We start from the raw sequence: 20656 nt of genomic DNA, 5'->3' as shown, positions 1-20656 counted from the left end.
TGGTCTTCCTTGCAAGGTTCCCACGTCGGCTAGGGCAAACCCTAGACAACTAGCACGACCCTCGGCTCTCCGAGAGGTGTCCCTCTATCTTCTCTGCTCCTTGGCGTCGTCTCCCGAATTGCTCTCCTCGTGAACCTTGGGAAGGGGTCTTTAAATAGCCTCAGGGAACCCTCGGTCAAAGGGGAGGTCGAACCGACCTAAAAACAGGCTGGGCCGGCCGGCCCAATGAGCCTAGGCCGGCCGGCCTAGGTCTTTCCTTCGCCAGCTGGTGCTCAACTTTCTCCCCAAGTCTCCTGGAATCTTCTAGAATTTATGTCTTTCACGATTGCACCCCTTTAGACGTCGTTATCTTCGAGATTTCTTCGAGAAGAAGGATAGGATGGAAAATCCTTCCTTAAATATCTCTTTGCTTTGCTTAGCCCCGAAGCATCTCAATCTTATCTTGTGGGCTTTGTCTTTTGGGCTTCATTGGAGGGTGGATGTGCATGAATGGGCCTCTAATCATCATGGCATTCGATCCTTTGTTCGGGCTTTGGCCTTCGTCATTTTTCGTGTCATCGCGTGATCGTGGGCCTCGCCATTTCATGCTCCAAAATTGGTCAAAAAACCTGCAAAAATGAAGTACCTCCAAAATATATGTGCAAACGTGAAAACGACCAATAATTGGGCCAAGGTTAGGATGGTTAGTGATTTTGATATTAAATTCATGCCATTATCAAAGTTAAACAGGGGATAAAATGGATACTTAAGGAGTGCCAACATTCCCCCCATGCTTAAACCTTGCTCGTCCTCGAGTAAGTCTTTGATAAAAATCAGCACTGCCTTTCAGTGTCCAATCCCTGCACTTGATCATACACGAGAAAACACAATGCTCCCAAAAATTATTTTGTATTTATTAGTTCAAGTTGTACCCAGCTTTTTCAATGTGGAAGGTAGATACAAGTTAAATGCTTCCCCACAATTATTAAGCACATGCTCTCAAAATTAAACAAGTCTCAGGAGTAAGAAAGTAAGTTCTATAAGTAATGCTAAACCAAGATCAATAATTCAAACCTCATTGCAATTTGCTCATGGAAACTCTCAGCTCATCTTGTCTCTCAAACTTACTGGAATTCTCTCCTTTCTTTCTCTCATATGTATGTGTGAGGCTTTATCTGGAGCTCTGGAAAGGTTAGTCCTAACAAAAGATATTATAATTAAGATATTATCAAAACAAGAAATACTTCTTATGGATTTACCGAGACTCGTCAAAAAGACCATTGGAAAATAATTTCTTTGTGGAGAGGGAGAGAATGGAACACACACTTTAGATGGTGGACATGTGCAACTGGCAACGATTGATCCCAAGGCACGACTGAAGTCCTTGTTATCGGATTGCACATGGTTGGAATAATTGAGTATAGAATAATCTTCAAAGTACCTGGAGTTTAATGAAGCAAACGGAACCGAGGAGCTTTTCATCATTATTTATTTTGTTTTTTTTTCTTTCTTCCTCTTTTTTTTCTTTCTTTCTTTTCTTCTTTTTTTTTCTTTCTTTTTGCTCCTCAGAACCATTGGCAACACAATGCACTTACTCCACCTCCCCCCATGCTTGAACGTTTGCTTGTCCTCAAGCAATGAAGTGATGATAACTTGATGGAGTGAGTGCACAAAACTTCTATCAATTCTCTGGACATAACTTTGGAATTCAAGGGAGCATCTCCTCGTGAAAGATTGAAGCCAACAAAGGAGGAAAAGGGGCAAGCCGGCCGGCCTAGGGGTGTTGAGCCGGCTGGCCTACTGCCTATAGGCCTCCACTTCTTCGGATTTTTCTTCTGCGAACTCTTTGATGCTTCCCAAGCTTATGTTTTACTGAATTTTGCTCTTGATTCCACTATTTTGCCGTCGAAATAAATATATATACTCAATATATAGGTTGTGGTCAAGGAGGTGTTTCACAAAAAGATGTTTTTGGTTAAGGGTGGATATCCAGCGAGGTTTGCGATGTTCCCGGTATAGAAACTCACAATGCATGGATAGAATGGCTAGCAAAAGATAGGTACGCAAAAATACGGAATGGTCAGCTTCTTAGTCTCGTACCAAAGAAGATAAATCCTGAATTAATTCACTTGAAAATAATTCTCGCTCTATGGTTTTTATGATATATCATTTAAGCTTGTAGAAGGGTAGAGCAAATGCAAAAGGTATCATTGACAAGGTTAGCTCAAAATTAAATCCAAATTAAATTTTCCTTGACAAGCTTAAGTAAGAGAGCAAGAGTAAAAGATATGGGTCCTAATTTATCATAACCTCCACAATTGAATTAGCCGGCATTTAATTAATTTTCAGATCATGTTAGAGAGAGCATTAGTTTAATCATGCATAAACCAAGCACAAGAAAGTAGACAAAGCGGCAACGATAATCATATTTTAACATGGCACAAACTTTCTATCATCATTACTAACCATAATATTAAAGCGTGGGTGATGCATTTATTTATCATGGTGATGAAGACAAAAGAAAACAAATTGCACACATGCTGAAATAAATAAAACAAAAAATTGCTACGCACACACAAGCTTGCACACATGCTGAAAATGAATGAAAAGAAATAGAAAATCCAAACCACACGTGCGAGCATTTTGTTCATGGTTATACCGTCGATCAATCTCCTTGATTGGCTCTTGTGTTGTATCCTTGATCATAATACTGCTGAAATGTTCCTCCATTAAATTGTTCCGGTGGCGCCAGACCTAAAAGTCCCATTTGATATGCAATTCCTGCAGTTCCATCTTCTAGTTGGGTTGTATGCCTCTGGATGGCATCTATATCTTCCATATTTCTTCTCGCATAAGCACCCATAATTCGCATTCCTTGTTCTGGTTGAGGGAGGTCAAAATATTGTGCTCCAAATGACGGGTCGGGCATCTCTCCTTGATATGACGAGGGTGGGCATCCGTAGTTGCTAAATGGTGGGGGTGCCGCCGCAGCGTGCCCCATGCTTGTTCTTGGCTTCCTTCCCATTGACTCGTCCATCCTTGCGGGTATCCCTGTCCACTTTTATGCACCTTGAAATTCATTTCTCCAATAAGCAGAACTTGGCGGTGGAAGATTTACTTCCAAGTCTTCTTGATGTGCCGATGCCGATGTCCCTTCAATTAACCTTCCTCTTTTTGATTTCTTCACCTTTTTCCAATATTTTCAACTCGCCAATCAATCCTCCCTCTTGCAAATAATTTCAGCCTTTGATCGGGGAGGGAAATATCCATCTCAGAAATAGTAAATCCCTTCTTTTCATCTCCTCCGATATAATGTCCTTGCCTCAAATGATCAATCCCAATATCTCTTTCCGGGACATAAAATTTTTGGATCACTCGTAACCTCGGATTCATTGCTCGGGCTATCATTGTGAGATAACATCCCGAACCAACTTCTCCCGTACCGGATGATGCTTCACAAAGCCACCTTTCAACCATGATGTTGGTGGGATCAATTACTTGCTTCTTCACCAATGCAGCATACATCCAACTTAATTCCTGGTCGGTGACCTTTGATTCTCTCATCCTCCCGAGAATTCTTTTGCTCAACCAAGAGTGGAATATTTGGAGGGTAACATTACTTATATTCTTTCTTTGGCGGTTGACATCTTTTGCTATTTTTGTCCAAAATTCATCAAGCTCTCCATCTTCAACTTGCACCATTTCATATGCATTATTTTTGAATCCGAGCAAGCTTCCTATTTCACCATAGGTGATTACTTTCTCTTCATTCTTGAGCCTAAATTTCAGACATGAAACTTCTTCACCATCCACCATTTCTGTTGATTTTTCTAATGTCATGAACATCTCAAGAGCCACTTCTTCTTGCATATCAACCGTGACACCATCGGAAAATAACTTCCAACCGATGTTCTCCAATAGCTCATAGATCTCATGATGAAATCCCAGCTTCACCAATGCTTCATCATCAAAATCATAATTTGCTCGTAGTCTTCCCTTCATGAACTTGAGCCTTTCTTCTTCTTCCTTCGACAAGATAATAAACCCATATTCTGAATTCTTGGGCTTGTATGGTGGTGGTGCGGATGACCTTGTCGAACGCCGTGGAGGAGATGGCATCCCTTCGGTGAATCTCATGGAGGAGCTTCTCGGGTCTCTCATCCCACCAAGGAGCAACATGTCGCTCCTCGGTGCGGGGTTGTCTTCCTCCATGCTCCGCGGAGACTCGGAGACCGAGTGCCTCCGCGAAGAACTTGCCGATGCGTCGGGTGTTGATGAACGTGTCCTTCTCCTCCCGGCAATGAACTTCATGAGGCCACTCATGGTGACTCCTTGCTGCACACACTCAAAAACAAACACACCGGGGGTTTCTTGCCGCGCGGGAGAACAATATATCGAAGAGTGGAACAAACTAGGAATTGTGGTGAATTTTCTGAGATTTTTGGAGTAGATTTTGGTGGACGAATTTTTCAGGGCTCTAACTGATGTTTCTAGGCAAAGAACTTGAAGAACATAAGCAAGGAAATGAGTGAGGAGCATACCTGCCAAAGGGGAGCACTAGAGGGCATAAATAGGGGGCCAGGCCGGCCGGCCTAGGGCCTTGGGGCCGGCCGGCCTAGGGTGTTTTTCCCTCTTCTCCACTTCAATTTTCTCTGGTGGATTCCTGGTGCAATTATTTGCTTCTGTCCAGTACATCTTGTATGCTTTGCACCGCCCAAATCATGTGAACCACTCCTTCTTTGCCTTTGATGTCCACTTGCAACATTATTTCTCCACTTTGTGTCATTCACCTTGTCCCATGCTTAATCATTCATCACATGGTGCCATCTTTGCTGAAAATCACTTGTCCTTCCCATGCATGGCTGCCCCCTCCTTTGAATCATTTGCATGTGGTGGTAGGTAGAGAGCACAACTCTTTCCCGTGAACTCACTTTGATCAATGGATGTTAATCAAACACATAAACCCTTTCCAAATGATGCTTAGATGTTTAATCCTCCTCTAACTTCGAAATTTCAGAATTGACTCAAAGCATGCAATGAGTTTAAATGAATAATTAGAGGGGAATTGAAACATCTTTACATTTGTAAGTCGAAAAATATTTCCCGACTACGTTAATTTTGGTTGCACCGGAACCGTTCACTTTCATGAATCGATAGCGAACAATCTCGAATTCAACCGTGGGTCTTGGGTTTAGGTTCTAATTTTTGCCAAAGTGAGAGAGAGAATTTTGAAAAAGAGAATAATTAAGATTAGGAAAATTCTAGTCCTATGGTAATGAAACTGAAAATTCTCTCTATGTTTGTGTGAACCTACGCATCAAGAATTTAAGTAACATAGCGCGGCTCTACTCGTGTGTTTTAACTCAACTTGGTCTGGTCATCATGGAGAGGACGGTCGCCAAAAATAGGTATGGAATTTTGGATGTGGCTTTCTCAAGAAGAGGCAAATAAATCTTAGGATGGCTCATGTCATTGGTTTAAAATAAGAAATAACATTGGAATGACCGAGCGAATAAAATCCAAATTGAATTGTTCGACCGAACGACCAATTGTTCAAAAGTATATCATGACCTTGCGTAGCAAAATTCTCGACTCACTTACCTAAACTTTTCACGGGTTGTCCTCCCGGCAGCTTATTCTTGACTCGACGAACGGATTGAACTCCCGGCAGCTTTATTCTTGACTCGACGAACGGGTTGAACTCCCGGCAGCTTTATTCTTGACTCGACGAACGGGTTGCCTCCCGCAAAGCGCTTCGTTTATAGTCTATAGCTAGACTTTCTTCTTCTTCACTTCGGACCAATGCTCGATGATGGCGCTACAGTCTTGGGTACCCACTTCCACACAATCCTTGGTGCGGGTTTGTCTTCTACGTTAGTCGTCTTTTTGATCTCCACAGGCGGGCTTTTAGCTTTCTTCTTGACGGGTGCGACGATCTTCTTTGTCGCGATGGATGCGACGACTTCTATCTCCTTCTTCGCTTCCTTCTTGTTCGGCTCCTCTTCTTTCTTTGGCTTCTCCTCTGTGACACGGCGGTGAGGCGGAACATATTTAACATTGATCATGTTGCATACCTCGAGGCGTGGACGAAACTTGAATTCGCTTGTGGTGCCATTGATGTCGAACTTTATCTCCCCTTGCCAACGTCGATGTTTGCCCTTGCGGTCTTGAGGAAAGGCCTCCCAAGTATGAGAGGCGCCTTGCTCCCTTCTCCCATATCGAGAATCACAAAGTCAACGGGGATTAAGTGTTCTCCAATCTTCACGGGCACGTCTTCGGCGATTCCCAAAGGATAGCGAACGGAATTGTCCGCTAACTCTAGGCACATGGCGGTGGGTTCCAGCTCCGGTAAGCATAGCTTCTCGAACACATTCTTTGGCATGACGCTCACACTTGCACCGAGATCACAAAGTGCTCTTTCGAACATAAGAGATCCAATGGAACACGGGATGGTAGGACATCCGGGGTCCCTCTTCTTTTCTGGAGCTTCATTAGCGGTTGCCGCGCTGCATTCCTCAGTTAGCTTGACAGTGCTTGGCGGTATCTCGCGCTTATTTCCCATGATGTCTTTGAAGTAGCGAGAATACGTCGGAACTTGTAGAGTGTCCAAGAGCGGCATATTGATGCTCAACCTGCGTACCATCTCAACAAATTTGTTGAATTGCTCATCTTCTTGTTTACCTTTGCGGTATCGTGGCCTTGGCGGTAGAATCTTGGTGTCTATATCATCTAGCTCAAACTCCGGCTCTTCGGTGACTATCTCTGGCATAGGAGTAGGTGCCTTCTCCTTGATGATGGTCTCCACTTCAACTCTTGGCTTAGGCTTCCTTGCTCCCGCTGCATGTTCGGGTTCTTCGGTCTCCTTTCCCGAGCGAGTTTGAATTGCCTTAGCCGTCTCCGGACTTTGAGGTTGCCCAGGCAATTTTCCTTCGTTGCTAGATAGGCGTCCGGTGAGCTGGGCTACTTGTGTTTCCAGCATCTTCATCATGTTGAGTACTTGAAGATTAGAGCTCCCGACCTCCGTCACCTTGCCATCAATGTTCTCCAAGATCTTGTCCATAGCCTTGAACTTGGTGACGGTGTCCTTGTTGATCTTGCCTTGCTCCTCCATAAACTCCTTCAATTGTATATGAAGAGGCACCGAGTTTTGAATGGAAGAGCTTGCATTAAATTGGGGTCTACCTTGCCCGTAGCGGAAATTGGTCGGCGGAATCCATTCTCCCTTTTTCATGTAGTCGAGCATCTTGGCTTCCTCCGGGCAATTCTTTTGTACATGGCCGTACTCTCCACATTCTTCACATGTAGACCTTGCTTCGGCCGCCTTCAAATCGATAGCTTGGGCTTCTCTCTTTTCCACTTGAACTTGTGATGAGGTACGGCGCGGATGTAGTCGTTGAAGCGCTCATAGGTTTCGGCAATAGTCTCTGTCGGGGCTTGCGCGAATGTTGCAATCTTGTTGCGCAGAATCTGGGTCTTGCCCAGCGGGTAGAACTCCGTCATGAACTCTTTCATCAAGGACTCCCAATTTTGCACCGTGTGCGGTGGTAGAGAATGGAAAGAGCCTCGCTCTTATTTGATCTTGAGTCATCCCTTGCATGTCGAAGGTGCGGCATAGTTGGAGGAACGCTTGAAGATGTAGATTAGCGTCTTCTTTTCCAGTGAAGGGCGAGCTTTGCACCATCCTTATGATTGAAGTCTTGATCTCGAACGGAACTCCGATGTTGTCGAGATTTTGGATCGGCAAGTCCCGAACGTCCGGAGTGCATAGCTCTCCGATCGTACGCTCCGGCTCCGGTTGCGCCATCCCTTGGTGAAGTGACGCCTCCTTTGGACTTGTTGGTGGAGTTGCTTGAGGTGAAGACGATCAATCGTCAGCTTCAACTTTTGGATCTACTAGTTCCGGCTTCTTTGATCGTGCTTCTCGTCTCCTTTGCCTGTAAATTTTTTCTGGATCATCCACAAAATTTTCGGGTTTGTTGGAGAGGCTCCCGTCCATCTCCTGTTAGGGGTTAGTGAAAAAAGAAAAATATATACGAGATCTAAAAGATGAATATACAAGATCTAGAACAGAAATGAAAAATAAATCAAAATAAAGAAAACTCTAGATTAGATTGATTTTCGTGAAATAGATCCATTTTTTTAGTTAGCTTAGAAAAAATAAGAGATCTAAAAAAATCAAAAAGAAAAATCAAGAAATATTTACGAATGCAAGTAAGATTGGATCTTAAATCGATGTTCCCCGGCAACGGCGCCAGAAAAGCTTGTTGACGCTCCTTAGCGCCCCCGATTTATATACCGCAAGCGCACGGTTTCGTGTAGCTTTTCCCTCAGAGTATTCCCCCAAGGTTTATCAATCCACGGAACCAAAGAAACAAGAAACAATCTACTAGCATAGAGATTCCTTTATGTGAGATGGTGAAAACGAATCTAATCTACTAAAAACACGACAAACACCGAAGGTACCAAGAGAAAGTTAGAGATAACCAATCTAGAACACCTAGATCATGCATATGTTGTAGTTCCAGCTAGATAAAGTGAAGTAAGATAGATGTGAATCTCAATGAAAAGCCTCTTTAAACCCAAAATCTCCAATCCGATCCCTCGATACCCAACCTACTCTGTGGAGACGGCCTGTCACGACGCCCCCCTTTTCAACGGGATACCTTGAAGCAAGTCGAACTCACTTTGGTAGTTCCGCCATGAACCTCTAGCCACCATGACTACAAGATCATGCTAAGTGATCTATCTCGATAATAGATCTAAGATGAAGCGAACCCAAAGAAAAGAACGAAATCGAAAGAGGAGAACATGGTCGCTAAACATTCGGAAACACAAATAACTTCACCATGAATGATAGTACATCACAAGATCACAACCGGGGCCCTACCTTGATCTTGATGATCCTAGCTCCATAACTCCGACGTGGTCTTCCTTGCAAGGTTCCCACGTCGGCTAGGGCAAACCCTAGACAACTAGCACGACCCTCGGCTCTCCGAGAGGTGTCCCTCTATCTTCTCTGCTCCTTGGCGTCGTCTCCCGAATTGCTCTCCCCGTGAACCTTGGGAAGGGGTCTTTAAATAGCCTCAGGGAACCCTCGGTCAAAGGGGAGGTCGAACCGACCTAAAAACAGGCTGGGCCGGCCGGCCCAATGAGCCTAGGCCGGCCGGCCTGGGTCTTTCCTTCGCCGGCTGGTGCTCAACTTTCTCCCCAAGTCTCCTGGAATCTTCTAGAATTTATGTCTTTCACGATTGCACCCCTTTAGACGTCATTATCTTCGAGATTTCTTCAAGAAGAAGGATAGGATGGAAAATCCTTCCTTAAATATCTCTTTGCTTTGCTTAGCCCCGAAGCATCTCAATCTTATCTTGTGGGCTTTGTCTTTTGGGCTTCATTGGAGGGTGGATGTGCATGAATGGGCCTATAATCATCATGGCCTTCGATCCTTTGTTCGGGCTTTGGCCTTCGTCATTCTTCGTGTCATCGCGTGATCGTGGGCCTCGCCATTTCATGCTCCAAAATTGGTCAAAAAACCTGCAAAAACGAAGTACCTCCAAAATATATGTGCAAACGTGAAAACGACCAATAATTGGGCCGAGGTTAGGATGGTTAGTGATTTTGATATTAAATTCATGCCATTATCAAAGTTAAATAGGGGATAAAATGGATACTTAAGGAGCGCCAACACCCGTGCATCCCACCGCTCGCCACAGTGCTGCTGACTACCGCGAGATCTAGAAGCTCGCGAAGCGGGTCAGTGGGCGACGCGAGCAGTCCTCCAAGGACGGTTCGCCCCCTCCTCGCCAGCGACCTGGCAAGGAGAAAGCCTCCGACAGGAGGGCCGCTGCGGGGGAGAAGGAGCTGGGGTACCAATCCCCCGCTCGCGAGCTGAAGGGCGTGTACCATGACGACAACCCCGACTCCGACAACGATGACCGCCGCAAGAAGCTGTACGTAATGTACGGCGGAAGCTGGGAACTTGTCTCCCGGCAGGACGTGAAGACCCTTCGCCGAGAAGTCCTTTCGGTGAAGCCGGGGGTCCCGAAGGCGGCGCCGCACCAAAGGTGGATGAACACCACCATCTCCTTCGGGCCATCCGACTGCCCGGAGAATATGGCTGGGGCTGGTGTACTACCTCTAGTCACCGCTCCTGTCGTATCCAACGTCAGGCTCTATCACGTACTGATAGACGGTGGGGCTGGCCTCAACGTTATCAGCTATGCAGCATTCAAGCAGCTGCAGATCCCGGAGTCCAAGCTGACTCCCTCTCGCCCATTCTCCGGAGTGGGCCCACATCCGGTGTTCCCTCTGGGGAGTATCACACTGCCGGTCACGTTCGGGACCGAGGAAAACTTCCGCACAGAGCGTTCAGTTCGATGTTGCAGAGGTGAACCTCCCGTTCAATACCATCATTGGCCGGCCGGTTCTCTACCGCTTCATGGCCATTGCCCATTATGGGTATTTGGTCCTGAAGATGCCTTCCCCTACCGGTGTCCTCACCATGTAGGCAGACCGCACTATTGCCGTCACTGCAGTTGAGAGGCTGTATGCTCTGGCGGCAGAGGCTGCCCGTACCGAGGAGGAACCATCCACCTCGCAACCCAGGGCGCCTGCAAAGGCTCCCAGGGTCCAGCCGTCTGATCTGGACGATGTTCCCGTGAAGACGGTGCAGATCGGGGCAGACTCCTCCAAGACCACCCACATCGCGGGAAACCTGGAGGAGAAATAGGAAGACGCGCTCATCACTTTCCTCCGGGCAAATGTGGATGTGTTCGCCTGGGAACCGTCACAGATGCCCGGGATCCCCAGGGAAGTGATCGAGCACAATCTGAGGATCTACTCCGACGCCACGCCGTTGCGCCAGAAGCCTCAGAAGCAGTTCGTGGAGCGGCAGAACTTCATCCGTGAAGAGGTTCACAAGCTACTGCACGCTGGCTTCATCAAGGAGGTCCACCACCCCGAGTGGTTGGCCAACCCGGTCGTCATCCCAAAGGCCAACGGGAAGCTTCGGATGTGCATCGACTACACCAGCCTCAACAAGGCATGTCCTAGAGACCCCTATCCTCTTCCACGTATCGACCAAATCGTGGACTCCACCTCCGGGTGTGACCTTTTGTCCTTCCTAGATGCATACTCTGGTTTCCACCAGATTCAGATGTCTAGAGAGGATAGGAAGCATACTGCTTTTGTAACAGTAGATGGGCTTTATTGCTATATTGTCATGCCATATGGTCTGAGGAATGCCTTACCCATGTTTGTACGAGCTATAAACAAAACTTTCTGTATCTAATTAGAGATATTGTTGAGGTGTATGTTGATGACATTGTGGTCAAGACCAAGGTAGGGTCAACACTAGTGGAGAACCTGTTCCTCGTCTTCGACCGACTGTGCGCCACGCACACGAAGCTAAATCCCGAGAAGTGTATCTTTGGCGTCTCGGCAGGGAAGCTACTGGGTTTCCTGGTCTCACATCGAGGCATTGAGGCAAACCCAGCCAAGATCAAGGCGATCGAAGCGATGAGGCCTCCTGGCCACATCAAGGATGTCCAGAAGCTTACTGGATCTCTCGCTGCTCTTAGCCGCTTCATATCGAGGCTGGCTGAGAGGGCCCTCCCCTTCTTCAAACTATTGAGGAGGTTCGATCCATTCTCTGGGACCGAAGAGGCTGAACAAGCCTTTCAGGAACTGAAGCAGCACCTCACCTCACTGCCAGTATTGGTGGCTCCAGAGCCCGATGAGCCGTTGTTTCTGTATCTTGCTGCGTCTGCAGAGGCGGTCAGCATGGTGCTGGTCGCCGAAAGGATGGAGCAAACTCACCAGGGGGACACCAGGGTCTCCCCAGCCAAGGATGGTGAGCCGGACCCCGGACACGGGGGCCCGTCAGCCTCACCTCTGCCTGAAGGTCCGGACCCCGGACGGGGGGGTCCGGAGGAGCCTCGTTCCAGTGGGAACCCTGAGCCGCTGGGGGCCCAAGGACCTGATGTGGTGGATAAGGGCGAGCCACACCCGGTAACCAGGGTCCGGACCATCCAAAAGCCAGTCTACTACGTCAGCGAAGTCCTCCACGAGGCGAAGGCCAGGTATCTTGAGACGCATAAGCTTATCTATGCCATACTTATTGCGTCCAGGAAACTGTGCCACTACTTTCAGGCACACCGAGTTGTTGTAGTGACCTCTTACCCGCTAAGAGCGATCCTGCACAACTCCAACGCCACGGGCAATATCGCCAAGTGGGCAGCAGAGTTGGCTGAGTTCCAACTGGACTTTCAGCCTCGCCATGCGGTCAAAAGCCAAATCCTGGCTGACTTCATAGCGGAATGGACTCCTTCCCCAAGCAATTCTGGGGGTCTGGACTTCAACGCCGGACCCCCGGAGCTGGAGATCAGGACGCCAGTCTTCACCGAGCCCCACTGGACACTCTTCTTCGACGGGTCCGTCCGCAAGAAGTGGGCCGGAGCTGGTGTGGTCCTCATCGAACCAAGCGGAGATCAGCTGAAGTACATGGTGCACCTTGAGTTCAAGGCCACCAACAACATGGCGGAGTACGAAGCTCTGATCTTCGGCCTGACGCAAGCCCTGTCTCTGGGGGTCCGACAGCTTCTGGTGAAGGGGGACTCACAGCTAATCATCAAGCAGGTCCGAGGGGATTGCAGCTGTAACAATCCCCAGCTCGCGGCATACCTCATCCACGTGAGGAAGCTCGAGAAGGACTTCGACGCCTTGGAACTGCAACACGTTCCCCGCGAACTCAACTCAGCAGCAGATGATCTCTCCGCGAGAGCATCTACCAGGGCATCCGTGCCCGAGGGCATCTTCGAAAGATGGTTGCTGAGACCTACCGCCCAGCCTGCCGAACTGGGTGAAGGAGATCAAGCTAGCACCTCGAAGCTAGCGGTCCCGGCGGCATTCCACGTATGGTGCCCGCCCTAGGTTGTGAGCTATGTTGAGGATCCTGGAGACCTCGTGGAGCCACTCCCACCTGCCCAGGGAGCTCCCGATGCATGGATCTCCGAGATCCGGGACTACCTGAAAGACAATATCCTCCCTGATGATGATGTGTCCGCGGAGCGCATAGTACGATTGGCTAAACGCTACGCGGTGGTAAAAGGGGATCTCTACCGCCGTAGCGCCAATGGGGTCCTCATGCGGTGCATTTCCCAGGGAGAGGGCCGCGAGTTGCTCGCGGAGATCCATGGAGGCGAGTGTGGAAGTCATTCCTCATCTCGCACGCTTGTTGGCAAAGCCTTTCGGCATGGCTTCTACTGGCCGACAGCACTCCAGGATGCGGCTGAGCTGGTAAAGTCCTGAAAGCATGCCAGTTCCATGCAAAGCAAATACACACACTGGCTCAAGCTCTGCAGATGATTCCGCCCTCATGGTCATTCGCTGTGTGGGGCGTGGATATCCTGGGGCCATTCCCCCGGGCCGTCGGCGGGTACCGGTTCCTCTACGTCGCCATCGACAAATTCACAAAGTGGCCGGAGGTTACCCCTGTGGTGAACATCACCAAAAAGTCAGCAGTCGCATTCCTCAAGTCCATTGTGTGCAGATTTGGCATCCCAAACCGCATCATCGCGGACAACGGGACCCAATTCAAAAGCAGACTCTTCCAAGAGTACTGCGAGGACATTGGCATCCAGCTATGCTTTGCGTCCGTGGCACATCCCCGCAGCAATGGACAGGTTGAGAGAGCGAATGCAGAGATCCTCAGGGGACTCAAGACCCGCACCTACAACTGCTTGAAGAAGCATGGTGCCAAATGGGTTGATGAGCTTCCGTGCGTACTATGGGGCAACCGGACTACACCCAGCCGAGCCACCGGGGAGACTCCATTCTTCCTAGTCTACGGGGCTGAAGCATGCCTTCCCCCAGAAATTCACCTGGGCTCTCCAGGGGTCCAGGCTTTTGACGAATCCATGCAGGAACAGCTGCGGCATGACGATGTGGACTTCGTTGACGAACGAAGGTGGCGAGCAGCTATCCGAAAGGCACACTACAACCAGGCACTCTGGCGCTATCATCAACGGTTCGTGCACAGTAGGGAGCTCCGGGCTGGCGACCTCATCCTGAGACGAATCCTGAACCGAGCAGGGCTCCACAAACTCTCCCCCAGCTGGGAGGGGCCTTTCAAGGTTACAGAGGTATGCCGGCCCGGATGCGTTCGCCTTGCCACAGAAGATGGAGTGCCACTGCCCAACCCATGGAACATAGAGCATCTGCGTAAGTTTTACACTTAGGCAGTGCAGGGAAATGAATTTTTCCTTTGTAATAAGATAGAATCAGCGTGCGGCCCAGAGCGGTTGGGGTCCGCCCCCGTAAACCCGACCTCTAGCATCCATCGCACCAACGTCTGGCATTAACGCGCGGCCCAGAGCGGTAGAGGTCCGCCCTCGTAAAACCCGGCCTCTGGCATCCATCGCGCAAGCCATGTATATCAAGTTGCAAAGGAAAGATTTTCTCCCAGTTCTGTCTTTGTGTCAAAATTTAATTTCGCATTATGATTCTCGAGATTTTACTTTCCTAACCCCCGCGCGGACTTCCATTCTTGACACTACAACTAAGATCTGTATTGAGTTGCTGGACTGCCGTACAGATCCGGACCCTCTTGCTGCTGAGAGAGGGATCCGGACCCCTAGGGACCTGCTCTGGAGAGGGGGTGCTTGTTTCCTGGGGTGGTCGGGAGTCCTATGTAGCCGCTTAGCCGGTTCCGTACCCAAAGCCTACACACTCCACCACCCTGTAATGAGTGCTCTAGTACCTGGAGCCAGGTAATTAGGGGCCCAGACCTCATTCTAGCTCAAGAGTTGGCTTCCTAAGTCCTACACGGCATGTCCAGCTCCATATCTCAAAGGATCGAGTGCGACAGTGACCTCACCCACTGCTAGGAAGGGTCTGGAGCGTTGGAGCCAGGTCCGGAGAAGTCGTGTTGTTTCCTGGGGTGGTCCGGAGCCCTGTGTAGCGCCTTAGCCTGGTTCCGCACCCTAAGCCTACACACTCCACTACTCTGTAACAAGCACTGAACTACCTGGACCTGTGCATCTGCAGCTCCGGACCTCGTACTAGCCTGGGGGCCGGTCCAGAATAGGTCCCGCGGGCCTGCTACTAAGCTGTGACTTTGAAGTGGTACACAGGTTAGGCCTTGTCTGGTGGTAGCTAGCCTCAATCCAATGAGCCTACCTACCAGGGGGTCCCGGCATCCGCTTTAAAGGTCTCATGCAGATCGAGGTCCAATCTCGGTGGTAGATAGTATCAAAACAACTGAGTCTATCTCCCAGGGGGATCGGAGCATTCGCTTTGACCCAGACATCACGGATCGATTCTGCATGCGTCAAGAAGCTAAGTTGCAGTATCATTACTACCATATAAGCGAATTTGATTCTCCTTTCTGTAGTTCTATCTGCTACACAGGGAATAAGACGCTCGCTCCGCTTGCAAACTATGCTACACCTATGCCCAAGGACACTTGCCCAACCTCATACGGGGGCCCAGAGTGTCTTCTACGGTTCGAGTGGCAGATAGGTCCAAACAACTGAACCTATATGCCAGGGGCCAGGGCGCCGGGGTGCAACCAAAGCAACTGACAAACAGCTAAGTTGAAATTTTTTTCCTTTATTAAAATTTCAACTGGTACAATGTTTGTTACATAACCCAAAAGAAAAGCAAAGGTACAATGCCTAGCTCAAGGGTCTGCAGGCTCCCGCTTGAAGTAGGCGGCGACGAAATCGACGACATCCCGCACGCCTTCCCGGGCGGCGGCCTCTATCTCCGCCACAGGACCGTCGACCACGGGCGCTAGCGAGATGGCCGGGTCGTGGCTCTGGAGGTAGGTCAGGATGTGCTCCGCCACCATCCGGATCAGCTCACGGCCCTCAACTTCAAGCTGGCCAGCAAGGACCGGCTCCAGACGCCGTAGCCTATCCGAAGCGGAGTTTAACACTGGGAGGGCATCAGCAATCGAAGCTGGCGGCTCCGCCACTTGGATTGGGCTCATTCCAAGTGGCACCAGTGCTAAGCTCGCTTCGGTCGCCCAGTCAGCGATTCGCTGGGCCCCCACGCGCTGGTCCTCCTAGAGCTTCCGGACCGCCTCCTAGACTGCCTCCTGCACCCGGGTGTCCAGAGCCGCCTTGGTCGCCTCCACCTCGTGGGACCTCTCCTCGAGCTCGGCATTCCTCTTCTCCGCCGACTCCTTCAGCCCCTTGAGGGAGTCGCGCTGTTTCTCAAGTTGCTTCTCCATATTGGAGGCGTAGGATTCCCGCCTATCAAGGGACTTCCTGTCCTCCTCCAGCTCCAACTCGGCAACAGCCAGCTGGCTGGCCTTCTCCTCCAGCTGCTTCCGCCATCCAGCCAGGGTCCCAAAGAGCTCGTCCAGCTCCTGCTTGCAGGTCTCGAGACCCTGGCTGCGGGCCTCAAGCTCGGACCGCTGGGCCATGAGGCGAGTCTCAAGATTGGACCGCTGAGCTGCGAAGCTGACAACCTCCAGGGCAAAAGTCTCTTCCCACTGTGCCAGGGTTTTCTCCCGGCTCGAGACTGCAAGCTCCCGGTCGAACACCTTCCGAAGGTTGGCTCTGTAAGCCTCCTGGTCGGCCTTGAGCTTGGACCGAGTTTCTGCAGCCTGGGAGGCTTCAGCCTTCGTGTGCGCTTCCAGGCGGGTGTGCCAGTGGGAAAGGCGCTGGCGTTCACTCTCTAGGGTAGCCCACTCCCGCTGGAAGGCCGCCTCGGCGGAAGAGGTTGCCTCCATTATCTGCTCCCGGACCTGGACCAGCACCCGGGGAAGGGGAACCGTTTCCTCCTCTAGGGGACCCTGCAGGAGCTGCCTGCCAAAGACCACCTCCAACTCCTCTGCAACAGGATTAGAGCTGGAGGTGGGAGCTTCGGGCGCAGGCATCGGGACCTCGGTTGCCGTTGTGCTCACCACAGCAGCACTTGTCGCCGTCGCGCTCGCCGCCGCCGAATCCGGTGTCGGCGCAATTATTGCCGTAGCCGGGGTCTCGAGGGCCACCGCGTTGGGTGCAGACACACCCACCGCCGCCGCGTCGGACGCGGCTGCGCCCGTCACCGGTGCCTCCGCCTCTGCCACATCCACATCAGGTGCGGCTGCGCCCGTCGTCGGTGCCTCCGCCGCTGCCACATCGGGTGCGGCTGCGCCCGTCACCGGTTCCTCCGCCGCGGCCCCATCGGGTGCGGCTGCGCCCGTCACCGGCGCCGCAGCCGCCGCCGCGTCGGGTGCGGCTGCGCCCGACACCGGCGCCCCAGCCTGGGACTGGCGCATCCGCCGCCGCCGTGTCGGGCGCCACTGGGCTCGTGAAAGCCGCTGCACCTGCGCTCTCCATACCCGTCGTCGTACCCGCCGACGTCGCCGAGGCCCCAGTCGCCTGGACCCCCGCTGACGGACTAGCGGCGGCGGAAGAACTGCTTGGGCGAGGAGCCCAGGCAAAGCAAAGAAAAGGGGCCTTTAGCACAAAGCAGAGCACCGAGGATAGGGGGCGTGACCAGAATAACACTAACCCTGAAGCGCCGGGTATCCAGCGCCCTCGGAGGTTCGACGTCCGCTTTTGCTGCTGCTGCTACTGCTACCGCGGCTGCGGCGCAGGCGCAACCCGAGGCTGCTGCTGCTGCTGCTGCTCCTGTGGCTGCGGCGCAGGCGCAACCCGTGGCTGCCACTGCTGCTGCTGCTGCTCCCGCGCCTGCTGCTGCTACTGCTGCTCCCGTGGCTGCCGCTGCTGCTGTTGCTGCCGGCGGGAGGTATCTTGCGGCGGTGATGGCGGCGGCACGACAGCTCCGGAGGTTCCGCGAAGACCGGATGCCCGGGAACTACCCTGGCCCGCGTCCTCGGCGGTCCTCTGACGCTTCGCGGCGGGCTCCGTGACTGGAGTCCCGTCGCCCCTGAGTAACCTGCGCCGGCTTGCATCCCCCGACGACGCGCCGGAACTGCTCTGGACCTGGCTGGGACCTCTTGTGGCGGCGCTGCCATCCACGGCCTGCTTGCCTTTCGTCGTGGGGCCGGATCCCGCAGCGCTCGGAATAGCTTGATCCCCGGGTGCACCAGGGATCTGGAGCCCACAGTTCGGGTCGCCTCCGGTCTAGCGTGCGGCCAGTCCACCATCGTCGAGGGTCGGCTGGGTAGCCAGCACCGCAGTCCTCAGGCGCGAATCCTCGCAGAGGGGGACGACGCCCTGGGGAAGGATCAGGTGCTCCGGGATGAAGACTTCCCCCGTCACCGCCATCACCAGGACCTCCAGGGCTTCCTGGGTCAGATCGCTCCCCTCTCCGCGGTGGGTCCTGCTGCAGTTGTTGAGGCCGGTGAAGCTCCAAGCAGGGCGCGGCCGCTGCTTCAGGGGGGGCGATACGACGCTTCAAGAAGTCCCCGAGCACGTGCAGCGAGGTGAGGCCGCTCTCCGCCAGCGACCTGATCTTGCCCAGCACGGAGTCGAAATCCGGCGGCAGGGACGGCTTGGCCCTCCAGGATTGACGGTCGGAGGCGGGTCCCTCGGTTGGCATGACCAGGCGCTTGTTCGCGTCGGTGGTGGCGACCACCCACTCCCTGCGCCACTCCTCCCACTTCCCACCAACGAGTCCGGGGATGTACGGCGTGGGGGGATCACTCCTCATCTGGAAGTAGTACCCCCACTTCGTCCTTGCTCCTTCCGGACTTCACCAGGACGAAGAAATGACGGAAAAGGATGACGTAGGGCCGCACCCCCATGAACATCTCGCACAGGTGCACGAAGATGGCCGTCAGGAGGATGGAGCGCGGAGTGAGGTGCTGAAGCTGGAGGCCGAAGTCTTCCAGCAGCAGCAGGAAGAAGGAGGAGATCGGCAGCCCCAAGCCGGTGGAGATGTGCGAGGTGAACAGCACGAACTCCCCGGCACGCAGGTTGCCAAGGGGAGCCGAGCCTGCTCGGATCCCCCAACCAGTCTCCTGAGCGCTCCACCCAAGCAGGCGGCGCACTGTGTTCAGCTCTTCTTCAGTTTGGAAACGGCGGGGATGAGCAAGGGATGCCATCGCACTATGGGGGTGTGGAACAATCTACGCAGTTGAGCAAGGGGGGAGGAGGCTCAAAGGTAAAGGGGCGCAAAGGTTGGAAGGAAGAAGGCGAATACGGAAAAGTAACCGTGGTACGCGGCTCGTCCCTTTATAAAGCCTGATCCAACCGGCGCGCCCCGGAACCATCGCTGCAACCCAGGCGACGCACACACCTGGAGTTAACCGCCGAACCATGACAAGGGGGCCCAGGCCCACTAGTCAGGGAGGGCGGGTAACCACAAAGGTGTGAAAGGGCGGAATCTGAACCGTCGTCCGCGCGCGAAGCGAGGCGGAAGCTGAGCTGACGTGCGCACATTAAGCGCTGGCGTGACCGGGCTCTTCGGGAACTGCGCTGGTGGTAAATATCCCGTTTACTCCGGCCGCAACAATGCCGAGCGTCGCGCGCGTGACTAGGTGAACCACTGAGAGTGGGACCCATAAGTCAGTAAGCCGTTGCGACGTGATGAGGCATCAAATGACCCAAAGGATGGTCAAAGCCGGTCGAGACTCCTGCAGTAAGAGGCTTCAAGTTAAGCAGAGCCAAATCGTTGAGGTGGCCCCACCTGCGGGTTCGATCCTCCCCCGAGGTGGGCCCGGGGGCCACTGTCGGTACCCTGTACCAGGGATACCCACTTCTACTTCAACAAGGCAGGACTCGTATAGTCATCTGCGATTAACGCCACAAGGGGCGGAGCTGCCGAGCCCCACGGGTCAGGCTCCTGCCTCACCGGGCCAATGGCCCCGGACCTACCTCCCGCGCTGGGACGGGTCCGGTGACGCCACGTGTCCCAAGAGGAGGGGGAGCTCCGAACCGACGGCCGGGGGCCCGGACCCCCCATAGGGGTCCGGGACCTCCCCACGCCTGTTCGGACCTCCTATGTGTGTAGAGCCAGCGTACCGCCAGCGGAGGTCCGGAGACTCTACGTGTCCCGCACGTGCGGGCGCGGGTCTTCCACTGGAAGACTTGCCCACCCACCGCATTTAATGTGGATGGTTGAGGCGTGCTCTGCCATCACGACACGCGGGCAACCTTTGTCAGGCCTCACTGTAGACCGCGTATTACCAAGGTACACAGTGAAGCCGCCTGCGCCGCACCCGCGCAGAGCCCGTCTGCCGCATTAATTGGATACGACGACACGTCACTTTTCCATCATGCCACCTACGCCGCTAGCTACACGGCCCGTCCAGCTACGTGGCAGGCGACGTCGCCGGCTACGTCTGGCGCCGTTTCGACAAGACAGCGCATGGACATGCTGAACGGGGGATTCGAGGAGCAGGCAAGGAAATCTAGAAGAGAGATCTCGCCCGCCTGCAACGCCACAATATATGAATAGTACGTTGTTTATACTACATTGTTTGGGCCCACCTGTCGGGGACCCAACGGCCATGTACGCGCCTCCCTTGAGATATAAAGGGGAGGCACTCGCTGTATACGGGGACAGACTCCAAGCTCTCCAGAGCACTCCAGACGCACGCTGGACTCAGCTCCAAGCTCTTCCAAACCCAAACAATACATCACACAGTGGACGTAGGGTATTACGTTCCGGCGGCCCGAACCACTCTAAACTGCTGAGTTCATCGTGTTCTTGAGAGAGATCGAATGAGACCTAGCTACCCCCTGAGTACTCACCCTCTGGGCTTAGACGGGTGCATTCC

The 20656-nt window shown here is 52.5% G+C and overlaps 1 protein-coding gene across 1 annotated transcript; it reads right to left on the bottom strand.

Moving 5' to 3' along the window:
• Window positions 1-15187: 15187 nt before the first annotated feature.
• LOC120639874 (caldesmon-like) lies at window positions 15188-16714 on the bottom strand. Its single transcript, XM_039915799.1, has 2 exons — window positions 16082-16714; window positions 15188-15295 (listed from the first exon to the last, which is right to left on the bottom strand). Exons 1-2 carry the CDS (start codon window positions 16712-16714, stop codon window positions 15188-15190), a joined length of 741 nt encoding a protein of 246 aa, XP_039771733.1.
• Between the last annotated feature and the right edge of the window lie 3942 nt (window positions 16715-20656).

This window comes from Panicum virgatum, chromosome 7K, assembly GCF_016808335.1.
Source record: "Panicum virgatum strain AP13 chromosome 7K, P.virgatum_v5, whole genome shotgun sequence".
Classification (NCBI taxonomy): domain Eukaryota; kingdom Viridiplantae; phylum Streptophyta; class Magnoliopsida; order Poales; family Poaceae; genus Panicum; species Panicum virgatum.
Note: the sequence above shows the minus strand (reverse complement) of the source record. Positions and strands in the feature narration are given on the sequence as shown.

What these genes read in the sequence shown, in the direction of transcription:
- LOC120639874 (XM_039915799.1), bottom strand. Translation starts at nt 16,714, where the DNA reads ATGGAGGCAACCTCTTCCGCCGAGGCGGCCTTCCAGCGGGAGTGGGCT. An exon ending in AGGCGGCTCTGGACACCCGG is followed by an intron (nt 15,296 to 16,081) that starts GTGCAGGAGGCA and finishes TGACGCATGCAG; the next exon opens with AATCGATCCGTGATGTCTGG.